The sequence below is a fragment of the Hippoglossus hippoglossus genome, chromosome 21, assembly GCF_009819705.1.
Source record: "Hippoglossus hippoglossus isolate fHipHip1 chromosome 21, fHipHip1.pri, whole genome shotgun sequence".
NCBI lineage: Eukaryota > Metazoa > Chordata > Actinopteri > Pleuronectiformes > Pleuronectidae > Hippoglossus > Hippoglossus hippoglossus.
The window spans coordinates 4,268,571-4,296,384 of NC_047171.1; the positions used below are offsets into that span (position 1 = coordinate 4,268,571).

A 27,814-nucleotide genomic window follows, 5' to 3' on the forward strand; every position below is an offset into this window, starting at 1 on the left:
CCAACGTCAACCTGACAGCCCGAGTGCTGCTGCGCTCACTGGGAGCCGGAGAGCCGCCGTGTGTGGAGCAGCCGCGAAGCCGACAGGACGAGGACACTCTGCGGGGACTCGAGCTCCTCTGCTGCGGTTGGATTTTGTTTGTCACCCCGTTGGAAGGAAGGACCCGCTGCAAAACCCCCACCGTGAGTTTCTGTGCGATGCGTGACTGTCTGTGTTGATCCTGCAAAAAAAAAAAAAACTACAGTAGCACGGAATCAGTTCGGAGTTGACAGTGCGTGTTTTAATCCAGGTCAATTCAAACCCGTGTATCTGCTCCGGATCGTGTGTCCTCGATCCATTAGAAACACCGGGGATACGAGCATCCTTAGCCGGCTCCACTTAAATCTGCATGGTCCTTCTGTCAAGAGCCGGGATGTGGACGTGTTGCCCAAATGGACCCGATTGTCCAGATGGTGCACGATCATATAGATCCAGTGTATCCTGAGATAAGGGCTCTCCTCTATCCGTTTTATGGAGGGATTTGCTCACGATGCACTGGTCGGGGGGGGGGGGGATGCGGGCTGTTCACGCTTCATGGAAAAATGCGCAAAAGCCCTTCTTTTAAAAACGGGAATTAAACTCTGCAGGATCTCTATTAGCGCACAGATGATAATTAACATCAAAGGCTAACATCAAAGGGTTTAATACGGTTTCTAACGCCTGCATGGCTGACTCATCTGTTGGTGGACTCCATACTGTACATCCACTTTACCACCCATCCACCCAATGTACAGATTCTATAGATTCTATAGATTCAACAACAATAATCACAGTGAGAGAGGGTATGGAGGGTGAAACGTGCCCCGGCTCTTCCCACTGATTGGGTTGGGAATCAGCGGTGGTTCAGTGCAGAGGCTTTGATGAGAGCCCCTGCTCCACTGGCTGCTAAACCATCTGCATGGTTACATAATCGGCAGATTTTGGACAAGCTGGAAGTTTGTGGGATGGACAGTAACAGAGACAGGGGACGAGGGTATTGAGTGATGGTGATGTGTAGGAGGAGGAGGATTTGATGACGATGGTTACAGCTGGATGTATAAAACCTTGCTGAGGAAAGACACGCCGGCGTCATTATGAAGGTGATGACAGAGCCCCGGCAAAAGCATCCTGGTTATTCACACATTGGAGTTTCTGCACATGAAAGAACACTTCCTGTCAATTTGATACGGTTCTGCTGAAGCTATACAGCTACTGCAGATATCTAGTGATGAAGTGTGCACACATGTAGGCTGTTGTATTTATTAGTTACCGTTTATTTCAGAACCTTCATATTGGTGAATAAGAAAACAACATCAACAGGTGTTCAGTGATATTTAGCAATGGACCTTTAAAGGACCACTGTGTAACATTTAGAGGATCTATTGAAGAAATGGAATACAATATTCTTAGGTGTGTTTTAAAAAATTAGCTGAATTTATGTCACCTTTTGCGGCGTTCACTTACTCAGGCGGGTGTGGGCGCAGGATCATTTGTGTTTACTTGTGGTACCCATGCAAGCAACGCAAGTTCAGGGCACAGCTACACATATGTGAATAACCAAAGAAATGTGCATCTAATTTCGTCTTTACATTGACTTTGTATGAAAATCGATCACAAAAAAAATCTTCTCCCACATGCCTGGAAAGGGTGGGGTGAAGGAAGGGGTATTCACTTGCTTGCAATCTGCAAGTTCACCACTAGACGTCACTAAATCCTGCACACTAGTCCTTTAAACTTTGTTCCAAAGATTTTAAATTTCCTCCTGCACAATATAAAAAAACACAAACAGTAACGTTTGGGAAACTAAAATTGCCTGGTTAAGAAAAAGTTGTGTCTTTTGCTATGCTACAAATTTATTTCTTGTCATCTGTTGCTTTTCTTGATTGTTTTTTGCAGAATAATTCTGGGAAAGTTTGCTGAGCCTGTTAAATTGTGCTGGTACCTCTGCAGGTTTAGGTCGGACGTGGACAGTGGACACGTGACTCCCGAGTCTTTTCATATTCTTAACGTTCTCTAAGGATTTGTGACGTGTGAGTGGATCCAAGTGTAGCATTCAAATGTAACATCATATAATGTGAGGCTGGTGGTGTCTGTATTTTACCTCCTGTTACAGTTTTTTCATACATTTTAAAACTTTATTCATGCATTTATAGGCAGCTACACAATCTTATCTTCAGGTGCAATGGACCATATTTGGTCTCTTGTCCACTCTCAGGGTGCATGTGCAGTAGTCTGTCCTATAGGCTGCATGACAAAGTTACTCTCAAGGTTAGTTTTTTTGCAAAATGAGTATGTGACATTATATGAGATGATAAATATCGCACACCCCTCCTGTTACCACACAGTAATCCTGATATTACTGAGTCTGGACCTCACTGTCGATGCATGTCGCCTCTCAGGACACTTTGGACAGTGAACGTGTCAAAGCTGCCAGTTGGCAGCACTGTCAGATGGCTCTGTGAGGCCCTTTTTGCTTTGACAACATCCAATTGCCAGAGCCTACACTAAATACTATGAGCTGATTGGGCAGCGGGAATGTCGTGCAACTCACCACTTTCAACCTCCACGCTGAGTGTTTACTGCCCGGGTCTAGAAAACAGCTATTAAATGTGCCGCAGACAAAGGTCTCGGCTGCATAGCTTCCAAAGCCCTGGATATCTCCATGGTATGATAAGTCTAGTCCCAATGGAATAGCACTTACAGGCCTGTGCCAGTGGGATCTCCTTCACGCTGTTGCTGATACGATCATACAGTAGCTCTGCTGTGCACAAGCGTTGAGTGTAGGGTCAAGGGATGATTTCATTTCTACCTGCTCTATGCAGGGATTATATGTGAGTTAATCCAGTGCTATTGTGTTGGACTTCCTTCCTACAAAACAATGCTGCTAACCTCCACTGACTGATACAAAGACCACCACACTCAGTCCCAAGAGTAATGATGATGCTCATGGAACTTAACCCCCATAAATCAACCAGGCGCTCTGGGCTTCTGCACCCTGCAGCTCATGGACTGCTGTGTTCCCTCTCTCTCACATTTATTCACCAAGGGATGTGACCTCCATTTGAATCAAATCAGTAACACACGTATACATGTGGTTTTCTTTTTTCTTCCTGTTGGCTTACCTCAGCCTGAAGTTATTATATTACACAAAAGCTCAGTGATGAAGGTTACATATGCACCGGTCCCGAAGCACTCCCCTCAGGTTCTGGATTCAGTTTCGTGTGTGTGTGTGTGTGTGTGTGTGTGTGTGTGTGTGTGTGTGTGTGTGTGTGTGTGTGTGTGTGTGTGTGTGTGTGTGTGTGTGTGTGTGTGTGTGTGTGTGTGTGTGTGTGTGTGTGTGTGTGTGTGTGTGTGTGTGTGTATTCTACTCAGGTCATTTTTTCCGCTCATACATTATGAAGGGTCATTTCTTTTTTTCCTATCCAGTTTTTTAATTTCAGCACACAGGGTTCCCTGACAGCACCTTTCATGGGTTAATATCTGCAGATGCAGCAGCTGAGGAGCTTTGCAGAGAAGCTTTGCAGAGGTTGGCAGTGAGAGCTGCGGAGCTTTGTGGAGGATAGAGGACAGTGGAAAGAGGCTGTGCGGTTTCTAAGGGTGCTCCATGTTTGTGTGAGCTAAACAAATTGCCATGGTCCCTCGGAGAGTCTGTGTGTCTGCTCATCTACCAAAGGTGAACCTGCTGCACTGTATAATCGTTACTCATAAAGCAGTAATGAACCACCATCCTTTTGCAGTTAAAGGTCTTACAGCCAAATAACACAAAACTACCCTATTCTATTCTTGGATTTTGCAGAACAGGGTGTTAATGAATAATTTGTTAAAGGAAGCGCAGAGATTTTCCGGTTTTGAAGAACTCCCTTTCCACTCAGTGCACTCTGTTTCCACTCTGTATTTTCTGCTGCTATGAGCAAATGTCTGCGGCTGACATTGCTGTTGGATCTCCAATTAGCCAAGTTACTCTACTGTGAAGATGTGACTGTTATTATTGTCAAACTCGGGCGGCCGGAAGCCGTGCCAAAAACCCTCTCCATATTAGTGCAGTTAATTGGTTTGCAAGGTTGATAAAAGTCCCAAATTGCTTGGTTCCCCTTTAAAAAAAACCAAACAGGGTTTTATTGTACATATTCTTTGTCGTGGTCATTATCACAGCTCCTCGCGAAAACACATTTTCCATTTTTGTATACAGTCTATGGTTTTAATAAATACTTTACCATTCTATTAATTGTTCTGTAGCACATGTGTTAAGGAAAACAAGGGACTAAATTAACTTTTTAAAGTCCATGTGTTTGAGGCTACAGCATAAATCTGCTCTTTGAATCACATGTTCTGTGATTTTTTCCCATAAAAGTGAAAATCATGTTACTCCTACGTCCAATAGATTTGACTGTTTTCAGATCTCAATAGCCCCACTGTTCTTTTAAAGCCTTTGTTTGTGCCCATTCATCAAGTTAAAAGCTGTTTCATAGTCTTAGCTACATACGATCTACTGCCGACGTGGCTATCTGGGCATCAAGCATGATTGGATTTATTTATTGGCCAAACAAAACAAAATTTATCAGAAATGATTTAGCTTTTGTCCAAATGTCTTGAATCTTCTTACTCCAGCTTCTCAAATGTGAGTTTACTGTGTCGTGCTTGACAGTAAATTGATCTTTCGGGTTTGATCTCTCTCTAATCCTATCCTTTGTTGGCCGGTGCCATTGAATGCTACCAATTAAAAAACCCTAATACTTCAGACCTTTGGACTCTAATTTCATAGTAGCACATGTAAGCAGTTAAATGATTTTGTTACACAAACCCGCGGCATACAGAGCAACTTGAGCCTGGCAGTCGTGACGTGAATCGCTCCCTTGGAGGTCAAGTCGAGGGCCCACAGCGAGGATTTTCCTCCTTGGCTTCCTTTGGGCCGTCTCTAAAACAGCTGTGAATTTGACCGAGCTCCAGGGTTATTTCTGTCGTGGCAATACCATTGGGGAACCACACACACACACACACACACACACACACACACACACACACACACACACACACACACACACACACACACACACACACACAAACACTCACACAAACACTCACACAAACCAGACCTGGAAGGCCCAGTGGTCCCTGCTGATAAATGCAAAATGATGGCCTATTTAAAATGAGACTGTGAGAAAATAGTTTTCAAACTCCTTTTTCAGCCCTTTTCTATTTCTTGATTTTAGTATCACTTTGCCACCAGAGGAATAAAGATATAGTGGGACATTGCAGCGATCTCACTACCTTGCTGCTCCTCCATGTTATTCTGTCTGATTAGTGTCAGTATAATTTGATCATGTCGTAATCATGTCTTACCTCGAGTCTCACAGAATGAGTGTGACATGTGGTTTTGGTAATGTTCAGATGGACAGAATGACACTGAACACAGCGAGGATTAGCGATCGCTGCACAGATAGCGTGCAGGGAGATGACTCAGGGCAAATTTCCCACTTTATACTGTTTCTATCTCCAAATAACATCAGAGCATGAACATGTAAACACCCATTTAAACTCCTGAGGCAGGTTTGTTTTGAGAAACCTCCCCCCTCAGGCGGTATGCCAGTTTAATGTCCTATTAATCGCTGCAACAAACACAACCATGAAAGTCAAATCTGTGAAAAAGCAACAAGTCAGTTGTTATGCAGAAATATCAGACAGCAACAGGGAGAGAAGAAAGAGCCCGGCTAAGAAAGCTTAAGCTATTGTGTAAAGCTCTCAGCCTGTCGGTGCACTAAAAGCACTTGACAAAGGGAATCTAGTGACCTGTGAAAATGTGGCTCCATGTAGTGGAAAGAATTGGTGGAATTAGCCGCTGTTTCCCACCAGACTGTACTGTACGCCTCAGGTTCAGCAGGCAGCACATGCTCAGCAGGTTGGACTATTTTCAACCCAGCCTGGAAACCCCACAGCTACATCAAAACATTTACATTAACACCAACAAGGAGAATTAGTAGCGGCTACGCAGGTGCAAATCGGTGCCTGGTTTATTTTTAACTGGTGTATTTTTATCCAGATATTTGTGCTATGCTTTCCCCTTTGTGTAGACTGGAGGCCTCTGGAATGGGATCGTTTTCCACGGCGAGACCTCTGGATCTGAGGACGGCCATTCTGTTGGTCATGTTTATTTGTCATGTCTGAGGATGGTATGTCACAATGGGAAGATGTGATGGTATCTAGTCAACCACCTAATGGCATGTGTGTTGTCCAAATTTGCATTAGAGTTTTACGAAAGAAAATCATATTCACTCTTGTTCTGAAAGTCAAAAATCAATGCCAATTTCTTGTCAGTACGATAAATATGTTGATTGTTAGCTTAGCCCGGCGCTAAGACTGGAAACGGGGTGAAAAGTCAAGCCTGCCTCTGTCCAAATGTAACGTGATACAAGCTGTCAAGTGGAACCTCTTAGCCCTGAGACCTGGTATTATCACCTGTCCGGAGAGATCAGATCCCAAGTGGACAGCTCTTTGTTCGTCTGCTCTCACCTGGTTCTAAAATACATCCTCAATGTGTCTCCTGGGACCACTTGTGATCGGATCTTATTCCCTGCTCTCTATATGCAAATACACACAACAACACGTGTGTTATTTCTATTTGTGAAGACAGAATGAAGTAGATTCCATATCAGTATACAGATGTGTCTGTCGTCAGTGTGTTTGTGTTGGAGTGAGCGAGAGATAAAGAGAGCAGAGCCAGGAGGGGGCTTCATAAATCAGTGCACTACACGGAGATCCACTATAATACAAGATTTTAGCCATTTGAAAAATCATCATGTGGTGTTTGTGTTAATGTTGGGGGTGTGTTAATGTTGTGGCAGCGAGGACACATAACTCAATACAGTGGAAACACCACTTCAGCGGAGTAAGCGGTCCTTCATATGTGGCTCAGGATTCAGGATTCCCAAAGAATGTGGCCACATGCTTCTCAGACCACCTCCAAATGGTGTCTGAGTAACCGGATCTCAAAATGCTTACTCAGGGTGTGTGGGATGTGTTCACACCTGAACTGAGAGGTGACCACTTATGATCTGATCTCTCAGGACGGATTGTTAACACCGGGCATGAACAGGGCCTCAGCGCTCGCTTGGACCGGGTATTTACAGATGTAAATACCCGGTCCAGGATGAGTCTCGAGTGACCATCTGCGATCGGGTCGAGCTTCCCTGCTCTATTTGCAAAATAAATTCCAGAGAAAGGAAAAATAATGTTTCAGGCTTTTGTTCTGAAACTGTGAATTTAATAGAACCCCATGAGAAGTGTGAAGTGGTTTGTTTGGCTCTGCAGACAACTCATGCATAGACGAGGATCCACTGGTGCTTAATCAGGACTTGTCAGATGAATGTAATGGAGTAAAATGTCAAATATTATACCCTGAAATCTTGTAAAGAAGAAGAATCCAGAGTATTACACCGAAATGAATGCATATTCCCCAGAATCTTGAGCTGTGGGAGAACTGTGATTTTGGTTTACTGGATTTTGATCAGAGAAAATGGAGGAAAATAAACAGATGGAGTCTGCCCATTCTTCGGCTTTACTCATGAAGCCACGGATCTCAGGACGGAGTTTTATGATGTCCAGCAGCTGTCATGACACGATAACATCTCTTTATCTGTGAGCGGTGCCCACTGCTCCTCTTTGATAACGCTGCCGTGTTTGGCAGGTATTCACACTGGTTCCCCTGGCGACACTGGAAGAGCTCTGGATTTTTTTTTTTGTGACTCACGTAGCGAGGGAGGAGTTCTGACGCTGGATAGCTGACATCAGTAGCTCTTCAGCTGTTTCGTGGTGTTTTGAAAAGCCATCGCATACTCGACTGTGACTCACCTGCATGTCACTGTTTTTAAATGGATGCTTAAAATTCCAGTTTTATAGATTAGATGAGAACCCGTCCTATAGAAACCTTGTGTTCAACTGGTTCTCTATTTAAAGCACACATTTCCTCTGTGATGGGTTTTCACCTTTTTTTTTCTAATTGAGCATAACAGTGACCACTTTTAGAATGGCTCTGGTTCTGGAAGTAAATGTCATCACAAAAGCAGAACAAAATTATTAACATAAAGTGATAATATGTCAGTGTTGGGTCTTCAGGTTCTTTCACTGCCCACAAGTGGCCAACAAAAATGAATGTCAAGTTAAATCCATAGGAGAACCCCCCTGATCCAGAGGTGCACAACGATACTGTAGATGTCCAAGCCAAAAACTAAACTGGTAAAGAATTCATAGCCCAACCTTTTCCCAGACAGCCTGTTGACATTCGATGATCCTGCCAAAGCCCAGATTGAAACCCTTAATTATTCTACCTAGAAAACGATCACGGTATTATCATGGCTATGTGAAGACTGTCGGACTGGGCACTGTTTAAAAGTAAAGCTTATAGCAATGGTCGGCCTTTGAAGGGACAAGAACTACGCTGGACGCATTTACATTCACCATCCTACCCTCTGCACACTCACTGGACGAAGATCGTGTGCGACAGTCTTTCAGTTTTCATAATTCCTGGGGCCACTTGACTGCATCATCCGTCCTTTGACCGTATAGCCTCACGGGTTTGAGCCCCATACTGACGGGCTGTATGTTTAGCATCTGACATCATTTGTTGTAACAATATTAAGCACCAGTATGAGCCTCTTCTTTCTTAATTTGCCCCGTGATCTACATTTGTGTAGCGTAGTCCCTGTTTCTTCTTCTCAGCACTATAGCTGTAAGTACAACCACGTGCTCGCCCTGAGAATGTTGGCACGATGGCAACGAAGGAGTAAATGCATTGACACGAATAGTTACACATCTGGGTTCTGGTACGCAACGAGCCTCTGGAGCCCCGCCTCCCCCCCGTTGCCATGTCAATGCAGAGAACATTGTGTGCGTCTGTTAGGGCGGCTGCGGGTTGGAGGAGAGTTGAGGAGGTTCTGCTTCCTCACATCTGTGTGGGATTGTTATTGTTTCCCCTGACATCTGGAGATGCCCCTGGCAACTTGGAGGCTTGTATGAGGCCTGCGCTCATGTCCTGGGCTCGGTTAACACAACTGAGATGATAAAGTCTTTATTCAGACAGTTTACTACACCGCACTCAGATCTGCCATACTATTTAAGCCACTCACGAGTTTCAGTGTTATCTTGATCGCTCCATCTCCTGGGTCTCGTACCCACATCTCTTACAGTATGGGATTTTATTTAAATGTCCTGTTTGATAGATTTTTTTAAAGTTCAATCATCAACTGTTAATGTGCTTACGAGCTCCCTGGAACCTGAACACTTCCATTTCAGATTTACTCACAATTATTAGCTGGGATGGCCGTAGAGTGTATACCAATATAAAACTACATTTGAATTCCCTACATTTTTTATTTGGATCAGGACCAAATTGCACACATTCGTACATGTCCCCTAAACATGCCTCATTTTCCAGATCCATGAGAAATCTCTGAAAATCTGCTAAATAACAAACAAACAAACTCAGATGATCACAAATCAAAGTTTATTTTAAGATTATTCAAAGCAGTGAATAAGAAACTATACATGCAAGAAAATACAGTAGAATTATCATAAGAACTAATGACACGATCAGATAGAGGTTAGACATCATTTTCTATAATCTGCGTTTTAAAACAAAGGAAACAGGATGCAGGGTATGGTCTCGCTCATTAGAGTGAAGCACTGCTCAGACACTCAAGCTGTTTGCTGACAAACATGTTTGTTGTTGAGGTAACATAAGCTTCGCTACAACGTAAGTGGACCTGGGCCCCGTGTTGCACATGTAAAGCAAAACTGGGCTTGTCCTCGGTGTGAGTGGTGTCAGTTTGGTAACATTGGTCCTGTACTTCTCCCAGCCTGTGGTTTTCGAACGTGCTCTCTGTTCCCAACATTAGGGTGGAAGTGGATTTTAATCACGAGCACTTAGAGATCCATATAATAGGATGTAGCTCACTATACATGGAGAATGTTGAAATGTCAGTGGGAGCATTTATGTATCGTAATACTGCCGGAGGGCTGGCGTACCAGCACACTTCATCCAGCGGATCCCAGTTTGTTCTTCGATAGAAACACTGTTATGTAACATCTCTCAGTAGATATACAGTACGGCCAGGCTCGGCCTTGGTTAGACATAATAGGCTACTCTTGCTCTCTTTGTTAATGTTAGGTGGAGATGACTGGTGAGCCGTGCAGAACACATAACTGTGTCACCAAGTCAGTGTTGTGAGAGCGTTGTGACACGATAAATAGACAAATAATGGATGAAGGTGAGGCTGCGGGCTGCGGGCTGCATTTTAAAAATGCATCTGCCCCGGAGTGTTTTAATAAAATACACATTCCAACGTCGCTGCACATCTGAAAGAATACTATCATTTGTGATTGCTGTATGTTTTATTAAAAACAAAAAATGTTCTTAATATTTGCACTGGAAAGAAATATGCAGTGTCCTCGAGGGGGTTCTTCACGAGTGTAGTTTAATTGCTCGAGTGCACTGCCACAAGTATTACAGGATTATGGGCCATGTATATTAAAAATGTTTAATATCACCCTTAAAAAAGCTGTTTGTGGCTGGAGTCTGTGTTAAGAGAATCACGTGATCTCCGCAGCGGAGTTAATATGTCACTTCCTGTCTCCGCCTGCTGCACCCGGCTGCTCCACCTCTCGCCTGAGGATTTGATGCTGTTGTGAACGCGTCTGTGCAGAGAACCTCCTGCTGTGTTGAACTCCGTATCCGAGATCGGCCGACCTTACCCGCAGGTCGTGTCTGAGAACGGTTTTAGTTTTGCTCAGATAAAACTGTTATTTTCTTTTCCCCTGGTAATCTCTTCTTCTCTGGCTTTTTCAAAACAGCAGTTTTTCTGCGCTGCCGCTGGCACAAGTACTGTTTTAAGAGCAGAGAAGAAGTTATTTCCAGGAGTGTAGTTCTAGCTTGCCAAGAAATTTGGCGATATTTCCAACTGGAAGTGCTCTTGTTGTGTATTCCTGTTTTCTTTCAGTTATGAATCCCAAACTATATAATAAAATAAGTTCTTTAGCATGAATTCTCAATCTGGTTTTTTTCTGAACCAGGTTATGATGGCATCACTTCCATACAGTGATAATATCAGACATAGCTGTTAAAACACGTACTACATTACTCAAAGTCCAGGTATCGGAATCAGTATCGGTAAACAGTGGTATCGGAACGTCTCTCCTCCGTGTTACTCTCAGCTGGTAACTTGCTGAGTGCAGTAAACAGCCCGTCTGTTGAACACTAAGGTGAATCCGTGGTGCCTGTGGTTCACAGCTGTGCTGGTTCAGTCGACAGGTGTTTTCACTGTGTGTTTGCTCTGAGAGACGTTACAACACCGAAACCTGGGCGTCATGTTTACATCACCGCTGATCAGAGACGTCTCACTTTGTAATCAAGGAGAGGGGCCAACGCTTTCACAGGGAGGGACCCAACATGCGCTAATGTGAGCGTGTGCACGGACAAATTACCAAAACAAAGACCAGAGACGTTTGCGTCACAACACACACACACACTTTATTCTCTCCTCAGGGTTGTTGGCTGCTATATTGAAGTTTTCAGGGTATTTAAGTCTGAGTTTAGGAGTAATCGTGACAACATGAACAACAGCAGATGAGCAGCACACACTTCATGTATCGATTGTTGTTCTTCTGCATTCAGGGTCTTAATCAGCTCTCCTGGTTTCTCCCCCTCTCTTGTTAAGTCTGTATCCTGCCGTACAATAAGGCACTAATGATGTTATGGGCCCTCACCAGCCTAATGAACATCCGAATGCCACAGAATGGAACTGGGTGTATGGGGCGCCAAACATCCTGTGAGGACAAGAGGATGTTTACGGCACAAGCGTGTCTGTGGGGACAGTGGGAGTTGATAAGTACAGGCTGAGCTCTGCCACTGGGGGTGAGAACACAGCAGCTGTTATGCACAGGCTGTTTTTCCAGGTATGTTTCTGTTGGCCCTTGTGCAAAGTGTACGTGACTCACCACTTGTGTGGAACACTGAGGTTCTACAAATAATAGTGGACCACCCACAGAGTGCATTGTCCTCGGTTGGATTCAATGGAACCAAACAGATCGATAATCAAGTGCCGTGCGTCTGTGGTAGGATTGTTCGCTCGGCTTCGACCTGCGAGAACATTTTCATGGATCATGATGTATCAGGATTTTTAGTTTGGTGGAGAAATGATTTATGTTCGTTGTTGTCTTTATCTGTTTGGTATCACATTGCTGTGGACGTATGTCAATCTGTGTCCTGGTAGGAGAAGTAAATAATGACATTGTGCTGTGATCTGACAGCTGTAAAAGCAGAAGCAAGAACTGACACGCAAATCATTTTTTGACCTGATATGAAACCTAGTTATTTAACATCTGTAGAACATATTATTCAGCCTCGGAATAGAAGACAAATCTTCTTCCCACAGATTTGTTCTGGAGCTGCCAGGGAAAGGTCAGCAGAGGAACACACTGTCTTGATGTATATAGGTGTGAATTTCAGGGAAGCTGCGAACAGTTAAAGCAACACATAATTTTCCTTAATGGTTGCACACGTTCTAACTGTCTCTTTTTCTCTTTGTGTTTAAAGAAATAAGTCACAAATCGAACTACTGCTGTGGAACATCTGGAGAAACGTGAATTCCTAGTTGGCAAAGAAATGAAGCACGACTGTAGATGAAAAAACAAATATTGAATTTTATCCAAAGTCACTGAAAACAGCTTAAGTTAATTCTTGGAAGTCTGAAAACGGTGAAACAGGGGCCAATGGTCTTTGCACGACAAGTTCCTATTTTTCGTCCAAAATTGTCGCATGTTTGAAAGCAAAAAAGATCTCCTGTTGTGTCAGTGACGTTTACACATCTGACTTCGAAACCTTTGCCTCTCAACAGATTAGATTTGCTGCATTTTTCACATTTTTTGGACCAACTTTCTGAAACAGACTTGGAAGCAACCAGGATCATTCCGCTGCCCCTTGATCAGAAGATGAAACTGTCATCCTCCCTGCCTTCCTCTCAGGATTGCATGGACTCAAAGTTTTACTTCTTATTTCAAGAAGTGAGAGGACCTCACTGCTCCACATTTTATTTCCTACTTCCAAAACATACGGACTTGGTGAGCAAAGACCTTAAGGCTAGTTTTATGCTTCCTGCATCCTTGAGTCTGCTCACCCACCAATGTGCCACTAACGCAAGAGGGGGGTCATGTGAAGAGGTGCATTGCTCTAACGACACAAACGATTATGTAATAATTATGTAATAATTATGTAATAATTCCTGGAGGAGCCAGGCTATAGATAAATGGTCATGTGTGCAGGTCTTCTGGGTATGTATGGAACCATATGTCCATATATGCGGACACAAAGTGGATTATAAAGTAATAAGAACAACTGTGCTTCCGTGGTGTGCACAGCTGTCTCTGTACACGTCTGTAAGAGAGTCTAATTGAGCCCTAAGTACGGTTCATGTTAGCCTGGGACGTCCCGCTGCTTCCTGCGCTGGAGCCAAGTGTTGTGGGTTATAAATTAGTTACATTCTGCATGAGAGAAGAAGTCGGCGTTGGTTTCAGACACACAGAATTAACATCTCATACTCTCTTAAACACCCTTCCTCCTTTTCTTTCATGGAACTCATTACCCAGGACTCTATCACTGGAAACAAGGCCGTGCTCCTCTCTATTGGCTGTGGAGCATCAAACCCAATCACTATTAAGCTGCTGTGTTTGTTCGTCTCCGGTCAATAACATCAACTGCTCAAAACGTACGCTCCTTTTTCCATCATGAATAAGACATTTAGGGCAGAAATGAACACAATGTCATGCTGGAAATTCCCACCGTGACAAATGGATTCCATCGAGACGAGAGGCTCAGGTTCACTTCCTCTCTACCACCGTTAAAAATGAAATTATTCTGTAGGACCACGAACTTTAAATAAGGAACAAGCAAACAAAAAGGGGGACGAGAAACAAATCTGCACTAACGTAGTTGTAGGCAACGTTCAGGCAGCTATTGGGAAAACAGTCTTTAACGTCTGTTGTGTGTGTGTGTGTGTGTGTGTGTGTGTGTGTGTGTGTGTGTGTGTGTGTGTGTGTGTGTGTGTGTGTGTGTGTGTGTGTGTGTGTGTGTGTGTGTGTGTGTGTGTGTGTGTGTGTGTGTGTGTCCATCTGACAAGTTATATCCCCTGTATCAGTCGGCTAATGTATGAAACTCAGCTCTTGCCAGGAAACAGCTGGGGGACTTGGCAAAGTAGAGCGCTGTGTGTGTGTGTGTGTGTGTGTGTATGTGTGTGTTGCAGGGTTTTTTGCATTTGCCGAGCAGCTGATCCTTCCCTGGCTGTTTCTAATTTGCATGTCACTATAATGTTTTACAGTCCCACTTTCAGTAAGCCCCTCCCTCCCTCCCCCCCCCTCCAGTGTAATGCAGTTTTAACTTGAAACAGACCCACAGAGGTACCGGGTCAGTCCCTCTGGGGACAGAGCAGCAGGGAAGAGTTGTGGGAAATCAAAGGCTCTGAATCCCCCAGTGAAGGGCTGACTGATGCCCCCCCGCATTGCCTCCTCCTTATTTAGTGGCTCATTAATTTTCCAGCTTTCAGCAAACGTGGAAGCTGAGTAAAGCTGCTTGACTTCATACGAGACGATTCATAAGGTCTGTTTGGAAATGAGAGTATACGGACATGTTCTGGACCGGTGCAGGTCTTCAAGCAGCTGAGGTTTGGTTCACATCAAGAGGATGAGATGGAAGAAAAGAACGTTACCACAATATTTTGTTAGCTGATACTGTACATGGACCTTTTCAGCGTTGAGAGAAAATAGCAACTTGCTGCAAACTAAGTAAAACACCTTTTGTCCAGGAGGAAATCAGATATATAGTTGATGAGCCCACCCCCACATAGTGGATGGAACCAGCCATGAAACAATTTTCATGTAAATGTCCTCATTAAGTCCGAGTTATGTCTTTTTCAAACTCTGGGTGAGCGGATCTCCACATGACGTTCCCTGGCAACCCATTGACTGATTGATCTCTCTATACCTGTTTATTTCTAACATTAAGATTCTAAACTGTCACGTCTGTAATAAATAATAATAATGTTTCCTGCAAACTGCAGTGACAGTAGTCACCTGTCGCAGGAAATAAAACATCCTGTTCACGGATAAAATCACATGATATTGTAAAATTGTCAGTGGCAGTCTCCACATTCTACAGGAAATGAAGTGGAGCGGATGCGGAGCTTGAGCTCTTTGACGCAGGCTTGAACTCTCGAAAGCTGCCTGAACAGTGGTGCACCCACAGTTCTTTGCAGAGCAGAGATTCACCACCTGAGGGATAATGTCTCCACTTGTGTTTTGTCTCATCTGCTGTGCGCAGCAGCCGTGACATGAAATCCGTGTGGCCTGCAGCTGTGCCGCAACCGACTCTCCGGGATTCTGCTTGGACGAGACACCATCATGACTTTTATCAAATGAAATGTGTGACCATCCCACTAACTGCTGTCCTGTCTGTGGTGCACAGAGCACGCAGCAGAGTCTCAGCTGTGCTTACATGACTTTTGTCAGGGAAACAAGGACTTTCTTTGATGAGCGGCCTTTCGTTGGGTTGATTCCAGCCACACATTGTGTCAGCTGTGTGGTTGTTTGAGCCAGAATCCAAACATTGTTGGTATTGACCTCACGTTTAATGATAGCATGCCGAGATCAGATCAGGTCAAAGTAGATCCATGTGCTGCGGAGCCGTAACGGGGACATTTTGGAGGTGATAAATCATCCAGTTTATAATGTGTTTATCTTCTGATCCCGTTCCTGTTTAAAGACACGTTTGACTTTTACAACCACAGTCAAGTCGACATCACAGTTTTGAAAGTAAAAAAGTAACTGCACGAAAAACAGCAAGAACAATATTTCAGAGTAAAGTGAGTGTCACGGTCACGTCACTGTTTTAGCACCAGTCACTATCCACGAGGACGTGTTATCCACATGTCAATCAATCTGTCCTCAGTTGATTTCACCTTCAACCTTTATTCCCTTGTGTGTTTTCTATTGTGGCACTTACTTACAAGTAATATATCACTGTTAAGTTATTTATTATAAGTAACAGACAAATTGTGTTGCTGGCGCTGCTTTGGCTCCACACAGCTGACGTTGAGCAGAGCTCATGAGGCAATGGAGGCAGCAGCCAATCAAAATTGTGTTTAAACAAATACTTAATCAAGAGGCACTGGTTGAATGAATCCTGTTAATTAATGAGAAAGAGGAGTTAGAGGCAGATAAACTGGTGTGTGTTCCTCTGGTTGTGTATTTCATCTCCCATGTACTTCTCTCAAGCTTTGCATTGATCGTTAGCATGTTAGCACGGAGGGCGGCTATATTGTGTGTGTCCCAAGCGTGAAACTGCGATCGTTGTCGTTGTGTCTGTGGTGTGAAGGCTGACCAGGCCTGGGACACACCCACCAAGTGCACACGTGACCAAGCGTTAATGCAACGTACATGTGTGACTGTTATCAACAGCTGGAGAAAGAAAAACCGCTGTGAATGAAATGATCTTTCCCTTCAATGATATCGCTCAACTGTCGATTCTCCGTTCCAGGTCTGTCGCTGGCCGATCATCGAGCAGCCCTGACATGGCCAGAAGGAAGATGGAGAGCATCGGGCGGAGCTGGGTGGTGGCACTCATTCTGCTGTGTGATGTTACACAGGTAGGACGGTCCACAGACACACAAGCTAATGGTTAAAAAACACACACTGGATATATCAAATATAAAAGCAGCTTGAAGGAATATGTGTCCAGCTGGTAGAAGACAGATCTGTTGTCTTTTTTCTGGTGTCTCCTTTATATTTATGATTCACAGAAAAGAATTAAAGTATCTACATTATTTATAACTGCTGTAGTTTAATATTCAGCCGTGACTAGGAAACTTTTTTTGACTTGTTTATTGTATGTTGGAGATTTTACTGAGAAATAAGAAGCCGCTTCAGGTTGGAATATCTGCTGTGCAATAAATAAAAGCTGCAAGTGTCTTGGCAGTGTCTCTGAAGTGATGTCATATTTTCCATGGAGCGCAAATAGATTTAATGGAAGCTTGTGTATGTTATAGACTCTGTTTCCAGACGCAGGGCGAGATGACTGCTTCACTTTAATACATCCCCACTGAGTCAAAATACACAGCAGATGTAGAATTCAGATTCATACACGGTCTGAATACTGAGGTCTGAATACTGAATGTAGCTTTGATAAAATTATTAAACTAACTCAAAACAACTGGCTTGAAAAAGTGGAGAAAATATGACTTTTGTCTCAAGTTATGTTTAAATTATATCTACTTGTTAGTTTCACTTAAAACTTAGTTGCATTTATTTTTTGTCAAGTTAAAAATGGCAAGTGACATTAACTTATTCTGTCAGTTCACGTTAAACAAGTTAGTCCGACTTATCATGACAGTTGTGATAAATCCATCTAATACATTTAGAAATATTCAGATTAGGTGAATAACTAGAGTAACTTTACTTAACAAAAAAAAAAAAAGAATTGAAATACTACTCCCACATTCCAAGGAACAACTTAACTTTAACTTTACATTATCTCAGAGCAGACTGGGATGCCCTAATATTACCATTATTATTTTAATTCCATGTAGATATTGCCGTAATATTGCTCTTGTTTGGCCACGATAATCGTTTAATAAAAATCTGATACCATGACAGCCCTGGGGAATGGCAGGGAAATGCAGGGAATGGCATTATGTTTTCAGGCCTCCAGGGAATCCGTTCACCTTTGGTACCAACGTTCACTTGCACTGACGGATGAACTTGTTTTCCTTTTTGTGGTTTGAAAGTCAAAGGTCAGGGTCACGCGGACCTCGTGTTCTTGTGAATGTGATATTTCGGGAACACCCGCAGGGAATTTCATGTCACTAACATTCACCTGGGCTGCAGTCAGAGAGTCAAAATAATCTCCTTTCCTAACCACTTGACCACAAACATCATGGGGACAAGGAAAGATGTGAAGGAGATGCTGTTAGGAGTCAGGAAAAGAGAACCACCATATTTTGTGATGCCCCTACTTGGGAGTAATGTCTCTGAAACCTCTCTCCTTGCAGTTTTTCGTGGAGGCGAGTATGGAGGTCAATGAGACTCAGCACCAGCATCCGACCAACGTCTACCACGACATGGGACAGACCAGGAACCAGATCGTAACTGCCCAGTTCGAGTGCTATCAAAAGATAATGAAGGACAGCGCCAACAGCAGACAAGGTACAAAGAAATAACTGAAAAACACTTCTTGCCTTTAAGCTTTTTCTATTCATTATTTTCCTGGTCCAAATAACTGCTTCAGTCTAATTGGAAAGTATTTGAGAAAATCTCTTATTATTAAGCAGAGTGTAAGGTTTGGGTTTGACACATGGGAGAATACTGGTGTATTATTATTATTATTATTATTAGCTTGTCGGCTCTGCACAGGCACCTGAGGGTTTCAGGATGGATCAGACAGAAAGTACAAGGAGTTTGATCTCATTGGTTCAGAAAAACAGAACAAATGAATACAATACGCTTCCGTAACTTCTAAACAATGAATAAATCAAAACATTTACGCCCCCTAACACGCTCTTTGCGGTTCCAGAGCCCCTGTGCAATCGTACGTGGGACGGCTGGCTGTGTTGGGACGACACCAGGGCGGGGGTCATCTCAGAGCAGCACTGCCCAGACTACTTCCAGGACTTCGATCCTTCAGGTGAGATATGTGGCTCATACACGCAGCGGAGCAGCAGTGGCCGAGCTAATCTGACTTTTTATTCCTTCATATTGGTGAGAAGTGACTCATAAACTGATATTCACTTGTAGAATTAGCGGAATGCCCCTTTATCTGTGAGTTTGATTCATTTAGAAGAACTAAACTTATAGTGGAGAACATGAAACAGACATCAAAATCTATGCATTAGAGTCTGAACACTACAATAAATGGACCTCATGACTGGATTGAGTTGGGTTTTTCTTATTTTTCAGGAAACATTGTTTAATATCAGGGGAGAATCAGAGTTTGGAAAAAAAGAATCAAAACCATCACATATGAATACACTGGGAGCTGTGGTCTCATATCTACTCTGTGTATTATTTCTCCCTGCAGAGATGGTCACAAAGATTTGCACTGACGCCGGTCATTGGTTCCTGCATCCCGAAAGCAACCGGACATGGACCAACTTCACCCGCTGCAATGAACACACCAGTGAAGTCCGAGTGGTGAGTGCCTTTTAAGATACGGCTTCAAACGTACACGAATATTCAGAGGAACCGAGTCCTTGTTTATTATCGCTGACCTTTGAATATATTGGATCTCTGAAGGCAGTTACTGCACTGTGTGGTTTGCAGTGATGATAGGAGACAAAAAGGTCACTAACGTGCACATTACACGCATCAGATAACGTGGAAACACAAGTGAACACAAATGTCAGACTCATGTTGGATTACATGTAGTGAGGGGGGTTACAAGAATAAAATAATGAAAGGTAAAGTGAGAGGAATTCGTCCTCTGGTTGCCGTGAAAGTTCCATGTCAGTCCACGTCTGGAGCCCACGGCCCCCGTGTCTTTAAAAAGGCTGAAGTGTTCATGGGAATATTGTTGAGAATTGAATAAGAATCCATCAACTAGAATTATCCAAAGCTTACATTGCAGATTGGAGCAGAACTAGGATCAGTGGGAAAGGTTGAGGGGGTCACCACAGTCACAGTCCAACTTTCTCAAGGGACCAAGGAGACGTTTCTCCTTTATCATCCACTTTCCAACCACAGTCACCATTAAGAATTCGATAAACTGCACTCCAGCATTTCACTGTTACATAAATTGGTGTGGGAAGGAATAGGATGAGTGCGGTGGATTTATGAAAACATCCCGATGACACAAGTGTGATAGATTGTCTCACAACAGCAGAAGTCATAATGAGATCCAGATCATCTAATTTGTGTTTTGTTTCCTCCCAGACTGCGATGAATCTTTTCTACTTAGCCCTCATAGGACACGGACTGTCCCTGACGTCCCTCTTAGTCTCCCTCGGAATATTCTTCCATTTCAAGTGAGCCAACAAAACCTCATCAAGCACATTAATCTCACTCCCTTGTGTAAATCAGCAGCACGGTGATGTGACGTTGTCCGTTTGTCTTCTTGCAGGAGTTTGAGCTGCCAAAGGATCACGCTTCACAAAAACCTCTTCTTCTCCTTCGTCCTCAACTCTGTCATCACCATTATCCTGTTGACAGCAGTGGCAAACAACCAGGAGCTGGTTCAGAGGAATCCAGTGAGTTGATGTGTTTATTTACCTTCTTTAATCGTTAACTACACAATCATATCATTGTTTTCGCTACAAATTCAACTTGAGCTGTTCCCTTTGTCGTCCTAGTTTCAGACTTAAACATAAATCAGGTTAAACACGGCTCCAGATATTAAATGTCCTATAACTGAAAGTCTGAATTCAATGTGCACGTGTCTCTTCCTCAGACGAGCTGCAAAGTGTCCCAATTCATTCATCTCTACCTATTTGGCTGCAACTACTTCTGGATGCTGTGTGAGGGGATATACCTGCACACGCTCATCGTGGTGGCCGTGTTCGCTGAGAAGCAGCATCTGATGTGGTACTACCTCCTCGGCTGGGGTGCGTACCAGATAATGGCCGAATTTCCTACATGTTCCGTTATTGTGATAAACTGTATTTTTTAAAGTAGTTTGACAGCAACTCAGCTCTAATGCTAATAAACATAAAACTTTTTCTTGCAGGCTTTCCTCTCATCCCGGCGACCATACATGCCGTTGCTCGAAGTTACTACTACAATGACAAGTAAGCTCTCAACTTTATTTTTGTACAGTGGGAGAAAGTGGAAATGTGTCTTTCTTCTCTATCTTAAAAAATCCTCGACCTTGATGCGAATATCCTTCCTAAAATGAGTTTAACTTGTGAAATGCAGTTGATCTGGCAAAACGGACGAGTATAATTACGTTAAATGATCTGCTGGGTGTTTATCTGCATCGTGCACATTCTGCCGGGCTGACCTGGATGAATTCTCCCAACCTGTTCATGCAGATCACTTTCTCAGAACGCCCATTGATCTGCAGTATGGGTCATCTGTCATGTGATGCATCGACACTGTTGTGTAAACCCTTCTCCTTTGTCCTCCTTCCCACTGTAGCTGTTGGATCAGCTCCAAAACGTCGCTGCTCTACATCATCCACGGTCCCATCTGCGCTGCTCTTCTGGTGAGAATCTGATTTCAATCAATTAAAGCGAAGCAAATGACAGAAATGTTAATTTACTCAAATAGAGCAACAGATTAGTCCCACGTTACACTCGGTGCACTGTTTTTTTTTTGTTGTGCAACGAGCAGCAATGAGCTGATTTTGTCTTCTTCCGAGTGTACACTGTGTGGGGGGGCAGGACAGAGTTTCATAACATGCAAAACAAAATTGTGTTTATCTTGTGAAATCAATGCATCTGCCTCTCTGAGGATCTCCCCACTGCCCCCAGGCCCGCTTTGCATTCAAGGAATTCACCTAATCGGTAGAGCCAGGCACACTTCAGAGAAATCTGGGTCCCTGAAGGGGCTTCGGAGGATTTAATGTTTACGAGCAGACTTCACAAATGTTTCCACAGTTTTTTTTTCATGTTCACGAACTGAATTCTGCGGCGATTATTAATACTATTTCAAATGTTAAGAGTATGAGTCTGTCAAGTGTTCCAAAATAACCACAGCAAATATAGACTATGTTACATTTATAGTTTTCATTTGGGACCAAGGTGAAATCCAATCCTCCACCACCCTGTTCTTTAGAGCTTTATACCTTTGACTTTCACTGTCTGAGGTGTATTCTGTGGTCAGTTATTGTTCATTGGCACATTTTTTTTTGTGATTAAGAAAATATAATCATAGTCTTAAACCAGCTGACAGCAGCTAACAGCCTCAACATCAGGGTGACGTATTAATGTCTCCTCTGCTGCAGGTGAATTTGTTCTTCCTGCTGAACATCGTGCGAGTGCTCATCACCAAACTGAAGGTGACCCATCAGGCGGAGTCGAGTCTCTACATGAAGGCGGTGAGGGCCACCCTCATCCTGGTGCCTCTTCTGGGAATCCAGTATGTGCTGCTGCCTTACAAGCCAGAGGGACGGGTGTCCTCTGAGATCTACGACTACATCATGCACATACTCATGCATTACCAGGTGAGACAAGGCGTAGCAGTCTGGTTTGTGTGATTGATCCCAGCTTCCTGGAACATTTCATTTAGAGACTGGAATGGAAAAACCTCGGCCAGGGCCTCTGTATCCTTCACGTCTCTGGAGATCCTAAAAAGAAAAAGGAAGAAGTCTGAATTTGCACATTTTTGTTCCGATTATCATCGATCTAAACACCATGATGTGTCTGACATTACAGTCGTTACATCCCATTTACAAAAATGTAGAAATATTCCCTCCCTTGCAATATTAAGGACAGTTATAGATTAATCATGCATCCGCTACTTTAAACAGATTCCCACAAAAATGTTATGAATTTTTCCGTGGCCCGTGTTTCATCCCTCCACCGAGTGTCACCGGTGCACAAACACGACCTCCTCGGTGAAGTTATAAATATACACACAGCTGTATAAACGTATGCCATGCTGTTTAAATACATGCCTGGCGTATGTATTTTTAGATTGGTATTTCAAACTTTACTGTGTGTAAAGTCCTGTTGTCCTTGTTACATGTTTATGATTTACGATGAATCTCTCTCCCAGTGTAGAGATGTTTACCAAATCAACGGCTGTGTGGACAAGCCCCTTCATTTCCTCAAGATTTCGTAAGAGCGTTTAGTTCGAAGCCAAACATCCCCATCGGCCCCTGAAGACACTTTGTTTATGTTGTAGCCCGGTGAAGAACAGCAGGAAGGAAGGCATGAATTATCCGAGCGGAGAGAGGGTGGGGGGGGGGAAATCAGTTGCATGTTGGCGATGTGTTATCTGATCGTCCTGTGCTCTCCCAGCCTGGGCAGAGAACATCTTGAGCAACAGGCTGAATCAACTCCAAAATACAGTTTGACCTCGTAGAATATGATCTACAAATAACTATCCACTGTTTCAACGAGCTTGAGACCAGTGACTAAAGTGGGTGATCTGTTTCTCTTCTCGTTCCAGGGTCTGCTGGTGGCCACCATCTTCTGCTTCTTCAACGGAGAAGTAAGATTTGCCCTTTGAATATCGTTTTTACTTGGACCTACGTGCACATATACACTTGTTTTTTTCCTCTTGGTGATCAGGGACAGACTTGTCAACTTCCTCTTGCCATTAGCGCAGGGTGGTGGAGGAGGCTCATGTCCAAACAGCCTCAGCTCCCCGGGGCTTTGCTGCAGACTCAATAAGGTTTACTGTTGGCCAGCCTTCACTGATTGCTTTCAATTATGCAGGTGATTGATCTGGATACAAAGGAGCTTGTCTCCGTGTGAAGTGAACGTCTTAGAAGAGCCACTTAATAAGCTGAGAGGAAGACGGGTCGAATAAAAGAGAGACTATGAGTCTGTCCAGATGTAAATACGATCATTTGAAATGAAAAGGAAGAGAGAACAAAACACTGTGATAAAGGCATAATTCCACATTTTAGGAAATATTCTACACATTCAAATTATTTACAATAGTAAGAGCAGAGTTGTAATTTGTATTTCTTGTCATGGCATTGAGCCCAGAGCTTAATGACTCACTATTTACTATCTCAGCTTTGTAATCTGGACCTTAACTGACAATGTGTATTTTCAGGGTGAGTTGTGAGGCTGTATGTTTATGGGATGTTTGTCCGCACGTTCCGTACATTCTTGTGTACTTGTGAACAAAATATCTCAAGAATGCCTGGAGAGAATTTTTTCAAATTTGGCTCAAATGTTCAGTTGGACTGAAGAATGACCGGATTACATTTTGGTGGTTAAAGGTCAAAGGTCACAGTCGCTGTGACTTCACAAATTTCAAAATGCTTCGTCTAGCTTGTTTTTGGTTAAAATGTTCCATATCATTTTGTGTTTTTTGTGTAGTTTGATGTGTGTTGATACAATATCTCAAAGTGAAAAAAATATTCTCTGGTCATAAAGTCAATGTTGTGCTGAATAAAAGACACCAAACAACATTTATGTGGTTTATAAATACAAATTTAAAATTGCCCGAGACTCCTAATGATCCCAATACAGTTGTGTTAATAACTGAAATGTGTGTTTTCTCCGGTCAGGTCCAGGCAGTTCTGAGGAGGCACTGGAACCAGTACAATATCCAGTTTGGCAGCAGCATAGGAAACCACTCGGACGCCCTGCGCTCCGCCTCCTACACGGCCTCCTCCATCACAGAGGTCCAGGGCTGCTACAGCATCGACGGCCACAGTGAACACATGAACGGGAAGAGCTGCCACGACTCAGACGGCTCCGTCCTGAAGTCAGACAGCCCCCTCGCCTGACAGAGACACTCTTATCAAACTCTACCCATCCTGTCCCACCTGTAAAGAAACTGCAGCATGTTTCGGAGCTCTGTGGAAGCCGGGGATGGGGGGTGGGGAGGGGGACTCGCCGCTTCCTGAAGTCACAACGTAAGAAGAACACGAGAGAGGAAAACATGTGTGAACCCCCGTCTCTCACCCGCCTCACACCGACACAGGCCCTTTAACTGAACTGGGAGGTGAGCTCTGGTCTACAACGTGCAACTGGACCGCTTCACTCGGACTGAGATGCTGATGAAACGTTTTTTTTTTTTGCAAACGGATGGACATTAGCTGCTCGATTATCCTCACGGGGGTCACGTCGTGCACACAACGCCTTTTAGTTACACTGTAAATTCTTCTGACATGGTTTTAGTGCCAAACCACGAAATCCTGCCTGCCTGCCACCGTAGACAGAATCCAAAAGGAGACAGGACATCCAACAGGTGCATCGTAATATATTAAAGCATATATTATATATTTCACATAGTCAACCTAATTTATCATGAACATATTTTTTGTTTTAATACATGAAAACAGAATTAAATACCGCACAGTATTTATTGACGTTACATAAAGTTACAATCGGTCAATTAAATACACATTTGAAGTGTTGCAGGCTTCATTCAGACCTTTAAGAGCATTTCTTGTTTCGTTTGTTCCTTCATGTGCAGTCAATGCAGACGATGGTGTGAATCACACCATTAGAGATTTCATCGAGCTAACTCTCTCGGCGTGTGTTTTACTGTAAGTGACCCTGACTGTCGTGTGCGTCCTTTGAATCCACACGGTATAGTTTTTGTAAACGTGACTTGTCCACACAACGTTATCACCGAGAAGCCATCAGGAAGTCACGTGTGCTCCGATGTGTGCTCGTCATACTTGAATGTAACGGTGACCTGGCTCCGCTGAACATAAACGCATCACATTCCTGTTCACTGCTGTCTTTTAGCCTTTACTCTCCTTCTCTGTGTGATGTGAACATGACTGGCTGTTCAGACCGAAAACAGCACTGTGTTTAAAAAAGGGGGGGGGGGGGATTTGAGGTATGGTTGGTACGAGCCATGAACCGGTTCCTTCATAGTGCAGCTATACTTTTAGAAATGGGGCACATCCCCTCATGCTTTCTATAATCCAGACGAAGCTAAAACCAATTAGCTGAATCGAGTCAGTTTGCATGTCTGCATGTAACTTGGGAAGATAACTTTGAGCAGACATCACCTTGCGTGTGCTTCAGCTATGAAAAGCTCTAGTTTCCCATTTTTTTGCATTGCAGATGTACTAAACAAGTCAAGTTTGGGGACAGTGAGCGATGAGTGATCTCACTTTTAACTTGTGCTAAAGAAATGAGTAGAAATAGCGTCAAACTATTTGAATTCTGAGAAACAACTGGTACATCAATTAAAGAAAATGGAGGGTTGTTCAAGCCGTCTACTGTCATTGTGCTACAAAAGACAGGTGTGGAGAGAAATGATCAGTGAGATAACGCTTTCAACCAGGTGTAAGAAAAGAGAAGTGGAAAAGTTTAAAAATAAATAAAAATGATGTGAAACTTTCAATGCTGAGAAAGTTTTATCACTAAAATTAAAATGAGGAAGAAAAAAACCACGACAGCTGTGACACCTGTCAATATTGAAGAGCAGTATGCGATGATGATAATGATGACGCTTCAACAATTTTTGGGGGGTTTTCAATTTTTCTTTAAATTTGCATCACATGTACTTTCTCTACTCCGAGGAAAATCATGTTGCAGCTGCAGCAGAGTCCTTTCATCCTGTGGTCTCCCCCCCCCCCCCATGTGTTTCTGCTTGGGCAACCGTCCACAACAATGCAGTGACCCCATTCAAATGAATGAGAGGGTGTTGTTTTTCCCTCACATTGTGCTAATATGAGTCTGAACACAGTCTTCTTCACATGTACATGTGATCATGTGATCGTCATGTCTCATCGGTTTAACAAAATTCAAAAGCACATTCATTGTAAAAGCATTTAGTTTGAAACAGGTTTCGTCCGGAGCGGATCAATAAACTGCACCTTCTCCCAGTTACACTCGTTTCACACGTTCAAATCCCAAACCTCTTCATCGCTTCAGAAGGTCTTCATCACATTTCAATCCACACAATGCTGGGAACACGAGTCACCGTCAGCCGATATAAATCATTTTTGTAAATCCTAACATTTCTGGAAGAGGACAAGTTGATCATGTGACTGAGTGTGTGTGTGTGCATGATTTATATTTACAGTATTAATGAGCACTAGAGTGCATTCAGACATGAAGCAGCCGTCTTTGTGTGACAGTGTGTGAGGCGTCGACAAAAGAAGTTGTTTGTTCTACTTCTGTGTTTTGATAGGGGGGGTGGGGGGGGAACCGAGAGCTTTCAACGAGCTATTGTATTTGTCTGCCTGCGTTTGTTTGTCATCATCTTCGCTGCGTTTTGTCAGCTCTCAATTTTTGCCTGAATTTGAAAGTGAAGAAAGAAAATATTATCATTTATCATTTGTCCTTTTTTTCTTTTGGGCAAATTCTTTTTTAATTATTTCAGATACACAATCCAAAAGTACTACTTTCATACAAATGCTCACTTGTATTCATGAGTCACCCGTCACACAATTTAATGATTTGTTGACGTCCCCATTTTCTCAACAGTCTTTAAATCAAATACGTTTTATATTTATTATTTTCACAGAAGGAGAAGATTTTTTTCTGCCGCCAGTGTTAAAGGTTAATTTCACACAGAACAATATTCACAGTAAGTCCAAGGTAGTGAAATCACAACTACAGTTTGTGTAATATTTCTTTTTTTAAATCTCAGATCTGCAGGACAGTTTCTCAGTTGAATCATAAACTTTGTACATTCGTGGCTTTGCAGCAGGTTGTTAATGTGCAGCGGCAGCGTCATGAAGTCATCGGCTGTGCAGCGACGCATCTCAAGGACTTACGGTAATTTTGGTAATTTCGGTAATTTCATTTTTCAGCGCGTTGGAAAGGCCAGATGCAAATGTAGTAGCTCCCGTGTACCTTTTTTAATTTGTATATTTATGTGTGAATTACTTTCATGTGACTCTGGAGGGTCGCTGAAGACCCCCGGGGACATTATGTTGTAAAGTATGTGACAAAAGCATTGAGGACAACGTCTGAAGTTTTTGTTCATCCTGCTCTGTATTGAACTTCTTGACACCTGGACACTGCTGTTTGAATGTAACTAGTGGTGTTTTATTTTCTGGATGTGAAAACATATATATATATATTTACATATGTATATATATTTACATACAATGTCTCTTATTATTTCACTGGATTAGACAATGTGTAATACTGATGTATTAATACAATATAGCACAGCA

The 27,814-nt window shown here is 43.1% G+C and overlaps 1 protein-coding gene and 1 long non-coding RNA gene across 3 annotated transcripts; both read left to right on the forward strand.

The window, feature by feature from the left end:
- Positions 1-25,809, forward strand: calcrla (calcitonin receptor-like a). 2 transcript variants are annotated; one of them, XM_034574548.1, is made up of 14 exons: positions 1-175; positions 801-811; positions 16,592-16,700; positions 18,102-18,255; positions 18,623-18,733; positions 19,127-19,239; positions 19,978-20,069; positions 20,165-20,291; positions 20,492-20,645; positions 20,768-20,828; positions 21,178-21,244; positions 21,986-22,204; positions 23,155-23,196; positions 24,230-25,809. In XM_034574548.1, exons 3-14 carry the CDS (start codon positions 16,626-16,628, stop codon positions 24,449-24,451), a joined length of 1,437 nt encoding a protein of 478 aa, XP_034430439.1. In that variant the 5' UTR covers positions 1-175; positions 801-811; positions 16,592-16,625; the 3' UTR covers positions 24,452-25,809. The 2 variants fall into 2 exon arrangements, with proteins under 2 accessions (XP_034430439.1, XP_034430441.1); XM_034574550.1 differs by lacking the exon at positions 801-811 and having other exon boundaries at positions 1-182.
- LOC117755055 lies at positions 14,143-27,814 on the forward strand. Its single transcript, XR_004612533.1, has 2 exons — positions 14,143-14,286; positions 26,683-27,814. It is a non-coding gene; the product is annotated as an uncharacterized LOC117755055 (long non-coding RNA).